The following is a 10,716-nucleotide window of genomic DNA, read 5'->3' on the forward strand; positions in this document are numbered from 1 at the left end:
CCCCGGGCGGACCGGCCGGCCGCGCGTTCCTATTGGCTCCGCGGGCTTTCGTAGTGGCCTAGGCGGCGGCGGCGGGGCGGCGGCGGGGCAAGAGGGGAGTTGGAGGGAACGCGCGACCGCGTAACTTCGGGAGCCTGAGACTCGGGGCCGCGTCGAGGTCGGTGTCGGGGCGCACGTCCCCCGACCCCGGACCCGACGGCCGCGTACAGACCTTCATGTTGACAACACTCAAGCATGTCCGCCCCGTGGTAACAGTTAAAACGAGCCGCCCCCCGACATCCCTAGGGTTTCAGGCCGGCCCGGGGCACCAGAACCTGGCCGGAGAGAATGAACTGGACATCGGAGGGAGGAGGGGAGGAGGCGCAGCGCGTCCGATTTAAGAGACTCAACCTCGCGGCGCAGAGCTGGCTGGAGCGCGCGGCAATTAGGTGAATTCTTACAAGGAAAAACATTTCTTTCGCTCCTTAGTTACTAAAAAGAAATTATAATCAGGAAAAACATCATAGCTAAAAGGAAGTTTTTATTAACAGGAAGGTTTTTCTTAATTCATATAAGATCCATCTTCAACATTAAACAGGATAATATGCTCCATAGTCCGAGAGTCTTAATTCTAACCCATGAACACTCTACTCCAGTTTAGTCCTCTCGAATGCCTGCTGTTATTTATATTTTAACAGGTAAAAGCCATTACCTACGAGCTACTTAACGAAAAGTAACTACACTGGAAGATGAAAATCTATAGAATTTTGTCATTAGATCAGAGTAAAAAAAATCAAACTGGATAAAATTTTGTTTAGAAATCTTTTTATCATTAGGGTATTCTTACACTTTTCAGAACAAGTATAATTTCCAGAAGTTATACAAGGCAACTTATTATTACATATCATTATTTAGCAATGGTTTGTTTAGTTGAAATGTTATTTTAATTGTAAAAACCATCTCTGGTTACAAAAAATAATCAAAAACCTTATTGGATTTAACTTGCTTTTACAAATGTCCTAAGAAGTCGCAAGCTAAACAATATTTTAAATAGAAAAACAATAATTTTCAAACAGTCTGGTATACTATTTTTGTGGTTTAGGTACATACATTAATTGGTTTCTTTTATAGGAAACCTGACTAGAAGTTTATCACTTTAAGTACTGTGAAATAAAGGCAAGAGCTCATCACCTTTTAACAAAAATATTCTGTATGCAACAATTCCCAGTATCAAAGATATTCTTATTTAACGGTTGATAATTAATTGCCTGCTACAAAATACAAAACAAAACATTTACTGGATTGTTTTTCGGATTGCAGCTGCCCACTGGCATCCAGAGCAAGGATTTCCCATAAATAAAAGCTGCAAAGCAATTCACATACTGGTTAGTTTAGGTCAATGCTTTTTTTTCCACCCTATTATTCTTTTTTCTTCTCCACCGCCCCCATCCCCTGCAGTGACACAGTATTATTTAAAAACATTAAGTCCCTGGGATTTAAGCTTCAGATCAAGACATCATTCTAGTAATTTCAAATGATGTACAAGCTCTTCACGGAAAAAAGATGTTTCGTGGTCACAGTTACTTCAAAAAGGAATTATATTCAAATAACCTGACATATCATATGCTTTAGCAATTACAGAACCACAATTTTGACACACGGTAATTTATAAGTTAGGCAAATGTGAAATGCTAAAAGATGTGAACAGCTGTTCTTCTGTTTAAGTTTAGAGTAGTGCAAAATTCTGGTAATGACTTTATTTTTTCAGTTAACATAACCAGCCCACAACACAGCATACTAAGTCATAAAGTACAGATCCAAGGAAGGTAATCCATTTACTAAGTTACAAAACTTTGGCAAATCAATACAGTACTCTTTAACACAATAAAACATATTTTTGTTGGAGTCATTTATTACTTTCGTGATAATTTTTACTCCAAAAATGTTGAGTACCAAATTAAAACACTGTGATTTTTTTTTTTTTTTTTTTTTTTCTTTTGTTTTGGGCGCAGGCTCAGTGGCCATGGCTCACGGGCCCAGCCGCTCCGCGGCATGTGGGATCTTCCCGAAACGGGGCACGAACCCGCGTCTCCTGCATCGGCAGGCGGACTCTCAAGCACTGCGCCGCCAGGGAAGCCCAAAACACTGTGATTTTTAATGGTGGTTTATAGCAGAGCAAATTATTTTATACAATTAATGTCTTCTTAAAACTATACAGTTTCTCCTTTAAAAGTGAGTTCCCTCATGCAAGTCCTCCAAGTTTATTGCAGGGCAGTGGTGGGTATGTAAGAGGTGGCTCTGCTTGGTTCTGGGGTTGGTCCAAAGACAGGTAGAGTTCCAATGCGTGAAAAGCTTTAAAACTCTACCTTAAGGAGGTTTGATCAGCCAATACCAATTTTCAAGTAGTTTTCAAAAATTGTTAAAGTTTTACATAAATACTGGAATCCTCAAAATCAGACAGTCATTTCAGACAACACTAACTTCAGCCAATCCCTTTTAGAAACCCTGCACCTCTTTGTTTTGATCAAGTCACATAGTCCTTCTTCAGCTTATTAAAAAAACAATTCTACCGAAAATATAGTTGTATTTTTTAAATAACAAATAAATATACTGCCAGCTTGTAGAGACCTGGGGAACTGGGTGTTATCAACTTTCATTATCATTTCTCCACAAATGCTGCTGCTGCCATTGGTGTCCTTATGCTCCCTCTTGCCGAAGCCGTCAATTCCTCAATTTCAGCATTTAATTTATGTATTACCCACTCCATTGCTTCTCGGCCCTTAAAAAAAAATCCAACATGTTTATTCTTACCAAGTAAGAGCGAAGGCACCTGTCAAATAAACGGCACATCAGGAAGTAACAAGAAGCGGTACAAGCATAACTAAACCTCACCAGGACAGGTTGTTTTTACCTTTGTTTTTTTTCCTCTAATGTTATTTACCAAATATCAAATGCCTTGAGAAACTGGCTTGATCTATATACTGATTTTAATTTATATTTTTGCAAAAGATGTTCTCGAATCTACAATTAAACGACAGTGATGTTTTACTTATTTATGATTAGAATGGTTCCCCTTTCGGGGTGAGGTCAAACTCCTTTTTTTTCTTTTTATGTTCATATTTTAAACCAAAATGCTGTACGAGGCTCTGAAGGCTCTGGTCCCTGACTTCCACTTCAACCACCCTCCTGGACCCTATGCAGTTCCTTGAGGGACAGAACAGGAGCATTTCCTGCTTCCGGTCTCAGGGCCTCCTTTGCACACGCAGCTCCTCTGCCTGGAATGCTTCCTAGCAGGCCCCTCACGGCCTACCCACCCCTCATTCAGAACTCAGCAGAAACATCACTTACTGAACACTCATTGTAACACTGTCATACCTTTCTGTACTTTTCCCTTCCTAATGACGTTTTGTATGATTAACGTGGCCTTCCTCTTAGTTCCATGAGGGCAGGGACCACGTTTGTTTTGCTCCCCGCTGTATCCCCGGTCTAGCCTAGCACTCTGCCTGACACAGAGAAGGCATCTATGAATATCTTTTGACTGCTGAATGATTATATTAAACGTGTTATAAAACAGTACATTAGGCATCTCTTTCTCTGAACTTACTTTATTTTAAATCATTCTCAATCAGGCAAAAATTAGTTGGGGGGCAGTGGAGAAAAATCTCACTTTTTTCACGTACAAAGCACAGACATATATCCATTTATCTATATCTACAGATATAATCTGTAGTATTAAACAATTTCATGGGGTGGGGGTAATTAGGGGAAAAATATCTACAGTGGACCTGGACGTGAAGGGAGATAATGACAAAAAGGTTGGGAATCTATGCTTTCAAAAGTGACGCACTGCTACACGGCTCCCCCCGCTCCCCCATGCTGGGCCCAGGGCTACAGTCTTCCCATATTATCTCATTCACTCTTCGCACCCAACCCTGTAAGGTGGGTGATTAATCTCCACTTGGCAGACAGGAAACTGAAGCAGAGAGAGGTTCACTTAATTAATTGCCCAAGGTGAAAGGCTGGTCAGAGTTACAGCTGGCACGTGAAGGCAGGTGGGCTGGACCCCAGAGCCCATGCCAGCAACTGCCCACATCACCTCGCACTGCAGTGGCTCAGAGTCAGCTCACAAGGACAGCGCTTCCAAGAAACAAGACCCAGGAATAAGAGCAAGCAGGGAGGGGCTTCCCTGGTGGTCCAGTGCTTCCACCGCAGGGGGCGTGGGGAACTAAGATCCTGCAAGCCTGTGCTGCACCCCCCAAAGAAAAAACAAAAAACAAAACAAAGAGCAAGCGGGGAGCAGCCTTACTTACTTTATTGGCATTTGACGATATCGTGCTTGCCATCAGTCCTTCGAGGTAACTGCCGAGACTGACCCCTTTCACGGTAATTATGGCTTCTTGAGTCAAAACAGTTCTGGAACAAAACACATTTATACAGCTTCAGGATGACCTAATTTTCATTTTTCAAAGAAATATGTGATTAAAAAAATTAACACACACTGTAAAATAGGTTTGTTAAAATATTTTTCACTTACTTTTCTGGGTCTTGAGGATGTGGTTTGTATATAAGTCTCTCATCTACTGAAACCATATTTGTAAATGAAATCTATAGAATTAAAAAAAAAGTCAAATCATCTTGGAAACCAAGATTAAAAATATTTCCAAAATTAATTCACAAACCAAAACCTTGCTAGCTAAATATACAAGACAGCAGCAAATAAACCACTTTGATATTACTGTGTAAAAAGAAGTTTTCACTATTCATTGCTTCCTTTTTATTAAAAAATAATGAATTTGACAAAAGCATCATAATAGCAATAACAGGCACATGATGCCAAATTCACTTTATTGAGTGCTGTCTCCTAGAAATAACAGGCAGGCTCATTAGAGCGCTGAGGCTAAGCTGCAAACAGGCAGAGACAATGCAGCATCTCAGTACTGATTTCCTAAACCAGGCTGAAGAGCATACATTCGTGTACCAACTACAAAAGAGAGAAAAAAACTAAGCCAAATAGTTTAAAATTAAAACAAAAGGGAGTCCAGACTTACGTTAGTAGATTTCAGCTCCATTGTTTTCTCTCTGGGATCCACTACAGAATGTTCTTGCACGTACGTTTTGGTTCTTGCTGCACCAATAAGCTAAGGAAAACACTCAGAATTAGTAATCAGAGGAAGAAGGATTTCTTAACAAGCGTATCAGTATTTTATTTGAAGGTAAAAATGTGTTAATATTTTGAACCAAAAATCTGTTTTCATAAAAAACATGAGAAAGCAACGAAGGTCAGAAAGGAGGCCGGTTTAAGGGTAACAGGACTTCATACACCACGAAGGAGATGAGACGCCCAAGACACAAGCAGAGGCGATTAGCAACCAGCCCGCTGAGAGCGAACGGAGTACAAGGTAGGACTCGGCAACTGCCAAGGTAGAAGGTGGAACAGTGAGCCTGAATAGTCGGGAAACAGGGCATGTAGAGAAAGGAGAGGTTTGGAGTGTCTGTGTCAGTGTTTTCCTAGCGCAGCCCAAGGGAGAGGACGCAGTGGCGCCGGTCTCCAGACAGAAAACCAGCCACCTCACGACGAAGATAACACAGCACATCCAGGGTCACTCCCTGTGCTCCGACCCCAAGCCAATCCCAGCCGTGCTCATTTCTGCGTCCGCACCATCTAGTGCAGTGGTGTGTGCAACGGAAGCAAATTGTTGGAAAATGTGTACTTTACTTTTCTGAGGGGGGCCCACTTTCTAGAAAAAGAATCTCTAGAGACAACTAGGTCCACTTATACCAGGGTTCTCTCCCATCACGATAAACTGGCACCCCACTTTATTGCTGGTTAAACTGGCTCACTAAAGCCTGCTCCCTTGAAAGGGCACAGAATTGCTTTTAAACGCACAGGTAGAAGCAACAGATCTTGGAACAAACACGGCAGCAGCAAAGTGAGACCATGCTCCTCACTTAACAGGCGCGGCCACCACTGACCACAGCAACTGTCAGCTAACAACCAGCACCAGACCACTGCTTCCACATCTTAAGTTGCTGGCAAAGTAGGAAAAGCAGAATAAAACTTTTAGATGACAGAGCATTAGCTGGCTTCGTTCAGGAGGTTTTATCGGGTGCCTTCATGAAGACTGTAATAATATTTCCAATTCATTATACACTCATAACTCAAGTTTATTATAATACAATTTGAACTGATGCAAAAATGACATTCAGAATCGGCTCCCACAACCTATTTGAAATTATAATGTGGTTTTGAAAACTTCTCTACAGCAGTCACATTGCTTCAGGAATAAAGACACACTTACAGATTTCACAATGGAAGGCAGTCCCCACTCTGTGCTGAGAAGTCTATGGCTGTGCAACTTTCCAGAGAGATCTACGTGTCTGTCCAATACATCAACTCCAACCACACTTGGGTTCATAGGGTTTGGGTATTTCTGCATTGCAGCTGTTGTAACAGTTTCCCATGGGTGGCTGCCGACAGGAATAAAAAATCAAACATTAAAAAATACGCATATAAATTAAACCATTCTTATAACCCATCAAATTAGTCTTTACAATTAAACTTTACTTAATTTACCTAGGGAAGATTATTTCTGAAATGTTGACTGAAAGATGATTTGGGGAGGCTCAATCTACCTTTTGAACATGTGCAGATTTCAGTATGTTTTCAGCACACAGGTGATGCGGCAGAGCTGGCGCCCAGAAGGTTAAAATAGCCTACAGGGCGCTACAGAGCCGTTCTTCAGTCACCTCGTCCACTTATCAGTGTCCACTCTCACATGTAAGTTTTGTTTCTAAGAATTACTGATTCATAAAAATGTGTTTTACAATTATGTTCTACAGAAACAAAGAGCAAAAAATATTATACCATTTATTCTTTTGTCTGACCCCACTTCTGTGAAGCCATAAAGAAGTAACAAGAGCAAAAGAACTTATAGGCACTACAAATTCTCATAGGAATTACAAAAAGATCCAAAGCATTACTGACTTAAATATCATAATATTAAACCTGTATTCTTCTCTAATAAGGTAATAAATAATACTGGCCCCTCCAGTCAATCTTTATCCATTACTTTCCTCAAGAGTGATTCTGATTTCTGTTTTGAAAAGGTCACTCAATACAATAAAATGTTTTTTTAAGGTGCTCCTAATGTGCCACTCTCTAATATTCTCTCTTAATAAGCATTTGCTTGTCATCTAGGATCGAGATGGTAATAATATCATGGAACTTGCAGCATCTTTATATTCGTCAAAAAGCACATGTACTTGGGTGATTCAAAATGTGATGTACATTTGTTCTCTTCACAACTTATCTGAACAACATGCTTGTACCAAAGATATCCATTTCAAATGAGCTTCTTATTAACTACAATGAGCCTTAAAAGTGACTGATTTTACACGTCTTCACTGAAAGGAAAGACAAGATCTGGAGATGGTGTTTCAAACTACACTTACTGATAAACCACACAGCATGACTTTTTATTTTTCGAAAAGCAAAACACCAACATTGTAAAGCAAGTATACTCCAATAAAGATGTTAAAAAAATAAAAGCAAAACAAGGAGGCAGTAATCTACTTCCACTTTTCAGAGAACTGAGCCTGACAACTTTTCGTGGACAAAAGGAAAATCTCAGCCTCACTCATTTTGCAAAATCCCGGACAACCAGCAACATTGCTCGTAATGCCTTCACTTTTGCTCTAACATTATACAGAAATGAACCCCATTCTGTTTTTAATCTCAAGCCTTATTCAGCAAACAGTGCAGGTATATAAGCGGAGCCACTTCATAAAGCTGAACAGTCCCCACAAATAGAAGTGATAGGGGCCAAGCACTGTGACTGTTACCAAGGAAACTATCTAAAATGAGAATCGGATGAACCCTTCCCTGTCTCCATCTAGTCATATACCATGGGGAGGTGGCTTTCACGCACTTATCTCTTCCCCCACCTCCTTGAAAAAATTAATAATTGCAAGGCTTCGGGGTGGTTATGCATTATTTCTAAGTCAGTCATTCTCTCCTCTCTGAGCCAACTTGAAAACATTGACGTTGACTTAGCTTGGACGAAGACTGCTTTATAAAACACGACTAGCTCAAAAATCACAAAGGATGCATATTACAATTAACAATCTTCCAGTAATTCACTTTAACTAAATTAATGAAATCATGTGAAAAGACTTCACACTGCAAGACATTCAAAGATGGCCCCAAAGGAGAGTCAGTCAGTAGAACCCGGTCGTGCTTGGTGAGCTGTCCAATTTTTTCACCTATAAAACGAGGTGGGGAACACTGTTAACTCCACCGAGGCAGCAACAGTGTCTTGATTTATTTACCAAAGTGGAACCAATCCAAAGAACAGTGCCTGGCACTTAGTGGGCCTTCATATTTGTTGAAGGAATCAATGAATGACTTCAACTGATGCCAACTACATGCTAGGCCTCAGAAGGAAGCACTGGAAAAATCACAGATGAGAAAGATTCAGAATGGTGACTTAGATGTTGTTAGTTAGTAACATCCTTAAGATGGAAAACACAGGGAAAGCATAACATTTGAGAGGGGAGATAAATGACTTCATTTTCAGAGATGCTGAGTCTGAAGAGCCTGCAGGACATGTGAGTAGAGATACCCTGCTAAGACCTGAAAATAAGGATTTTAAGTTCAAGAAAGACTGGAGCCCAAGGCACAGATTTGGGTGCCAGAAATGTGTGTATCAGCTGGGACCTTGATTAAAAAGTCCACATTATCTGGGGAGAATCAGGATCAGGGCTTCTTCTCCCAGGACACGCAGAGCATTTATGTGAATATGTCTATTTTCTGCGAGGACAGTCCCAGAGCTTTCATCAAATTTCAGAGAAACGTGGAACAAAAAGAGAAAGACTAATAGTCCCTGACGAAATGCAAGAAGGCCAACAACAGAATTTCACTGAACATTTACACTGAAGGGTAAGAAGAGAGGAAAACATTAAAGAAAAGGGCCGAATGAGTGGGGAGGAGGGGTAGGAAACAAGCTAGGGAGAAGAGTGTTAAGAAAATTCTAAGGAGCGCCAACAACTTCTCAAGCATTTAAACCCAGAGGAGAACTGCAAAGAAGAAACCATCCATGATCCCGACGGCTGAAACAGAGTAGTGAAGAACGTGACCTGGTTAAAGAACACTGGAAAGACTACGAACTTAGGCTCTTTCCCCCAGAAAGACTGTAAACATTAGGGTGAAAAGAAATCTGCCCCCTGATTCTAACGTTCTCTACCTTCCAGGATCCAGTGAACTCCTGCATGTGTCTGATTCACTGAGTGTGTGAAAAGCCTACAACTTGTCTTAAACATTGCCCTGGAAATAAACTAAAACATACTGCCAAGCTAAAAAGATTAAAACAGTGTGGCAACAACAGCCAGACCACTGGGATAGAACAGATAGCTCAGAAATGGATTAAAATATAAATCACACGTGTCTTAGGAGGAAGGTGGCATTTCAAATGGGTGAGAAGAAAAAACATTAGTCAATAAAGAGTGATGAGACAAACGATCAACAATTTGTTCAGGCAAAAATGATACAGGCGAATAAATGCGTGGTTCTTTTGGACAATGAATCATGGAAACAGAAGGGCATTTAATTCCCAACATCCAACTGGTGTAAGGCCTATTTTCCTTACCAAACATTTCTCCCTAACCAACAGATGTTAATGAACGTGGCCTCAAAGACATCTCAGCACTGTCAGGCCCTGACGACACCTCTGTCGTCGTCTTCCATGTCTCAGACGAAAATGCGTAACCCCAAGGTCACACAGCTTGTTGGAGCCAGAGCTGGACCTTGGACTCCAATTTCAAGGCCGTAAATTCTAACTCCTCAGGTCAACGGGCTGCCGGAAAAGGTCCGCTGCGTGGTCGCCTGAGCTCGCCCTAAGTCCACATTCCAAAGCAAGGAACTCCACCTGAAGATACTGGAGCGACCAGCCTCTTGACAGCCCACGATCCTCGGGGCCACGACCCACAGGTCTCTGCAAGGCCCCACGTGGCAAAGGGGCGCCTCTCCCACCCCCAGTGCCATCAGGGACCTCGTGCTCGGCGACGCCCCCGCCCCGCAAGGGGGCGTCCACGAGAGGCAGGCCGCCAGGGCCCCTTCCCCAGGTCGTCTCTCCTGGGAACCCATTCCTGGGGCGTCCCCGGGGTCGTGACCTTCGTCCCCGCCCCCAGGGCTCCGAGGCGCTCGGGCCCAGCTCCCCCCACCAGGCCCGACGCCTGGAAGCTTCCTGAGGGCCGCCCCGGCCTCGCCGCGACTCCGGGCCCGGCCTGCCCTCCCACCCCGCAGTTACCCCATGCCCCCCGCCGACCTGCCCCCGCCCCAAACGTACTCAAAGACGTGCTCCGAAGTCCAGATCTTCATGATGCCGGCGGCCCGCGCGGTGTCCGGCGGCGACAGGGCACAGCGAGGCAAAGAAGCCACTCTTGCCCCGGCCCCGCCCCTCAGCCTCCCCGGCGGCCGCCCAATGCGCACGCGCCATCGGGCCCGACGCGAGGGACGTCCCGACGCGCTGCCCCACGCCCTATCCCGGCCTGGGTTTTGCCCCAGCCTTGCGCGCGGCGCAACGGAGCCCCGCCCCTTAGCGCCAGGCGCACCGCGCCGGCGCAGTTTCGAGGGCGGCGCTCGAGGCCTCCGGCGCGGGAGCTGTGCTGCGCAGGCGCGGCACGCGACCTGCGGTCCGCCCCCTCGCGGGCGTCTGCGGCAACGCCGACCTCTGGGCAGAT

At 43.6% G+C, this 10,716-nt stretch overlaps 1 protein-coding gene across 2 annotated transcripts; it reads right to left on the reverse strand.

The window, feature by feature from the left end:
• Window positions 1-2,638: 2,638 nt before the first annotated feature.
• PRELID3B (PRELI domain containing 3B) lies at window positions 2,639-10,354 on the reverse strand. Of its 2 annotated transcripts, XM_007449468.1 has the most exons (6): window positions 10,323-10,354; window positions 6,279-6,447; window positions 5,028-5,117; window positions 4,514-4,584; window positions 4,290-4,392; window positions 2,639-2,758 (listed from the first exon to the last, which is right to left on the reverse strand). In XM_007449468.1, the coding sequence occupies exons 1-6, from the start codon at window positions 10,352-10,354 to the stop codon at window positions 2,639-2,641; spliced, it is 585 nt and encodes a 194-aa protein (XP_007449530.1). The 2 variants fall into 2 exon arrangements, with proteins under 2 accessions (XP_007449530.1, XP_007449531.1); XM_007449469.1 differs by lacking the exon at window positions 5,028-5,117.
• Between the last annotated feature and the right edge of the window lie 362 nt (window positions 10,355-10,716).

This window comes from Lipotes vexillifer, unplaced genomic scaffold (genome assembly GCF_000442215.2).
Source record: "Lipotes vexillifer unplaced genomic scaffold, Lipotes_vexillifer_v1.1 scaffold524, whole genome shotgun sequence".
Classification (NCBI taxonomy): domain Eukaryota; kingdom Metazoa; phylum Chordata; class Mammalia; order Artiodactyla; family Lipotidae; genus Lipotes; species Lipotes vexillifer.

What these genes read in the sequence shown, in the direction of transcription:
- PRELID3B (XM_007449468.1), bottom strand. Translation starts at nt 10,354, where the DNA reads ATGAAGATCTGGACTTCGGAGCACGTCTTTGA. An exon ending in ACTTCGGAGCACGTCTTTGA is followed by an intron (nt 6,448 to 10,322) that starts GTACGTTTGGGG and finishes TCCTGTCGGCAG; the next exon opens with CCACCCATGGGAAACTGTTA. An exon ending in TGGAGCTGAAATCTACTAAC is followed by an intron (nt 4,585 to 5,027) that starts GTAAGTCTGGAC and finishes TTAATTCTATAG; the next exon opens with ATTTCATTTACAAATATGGT.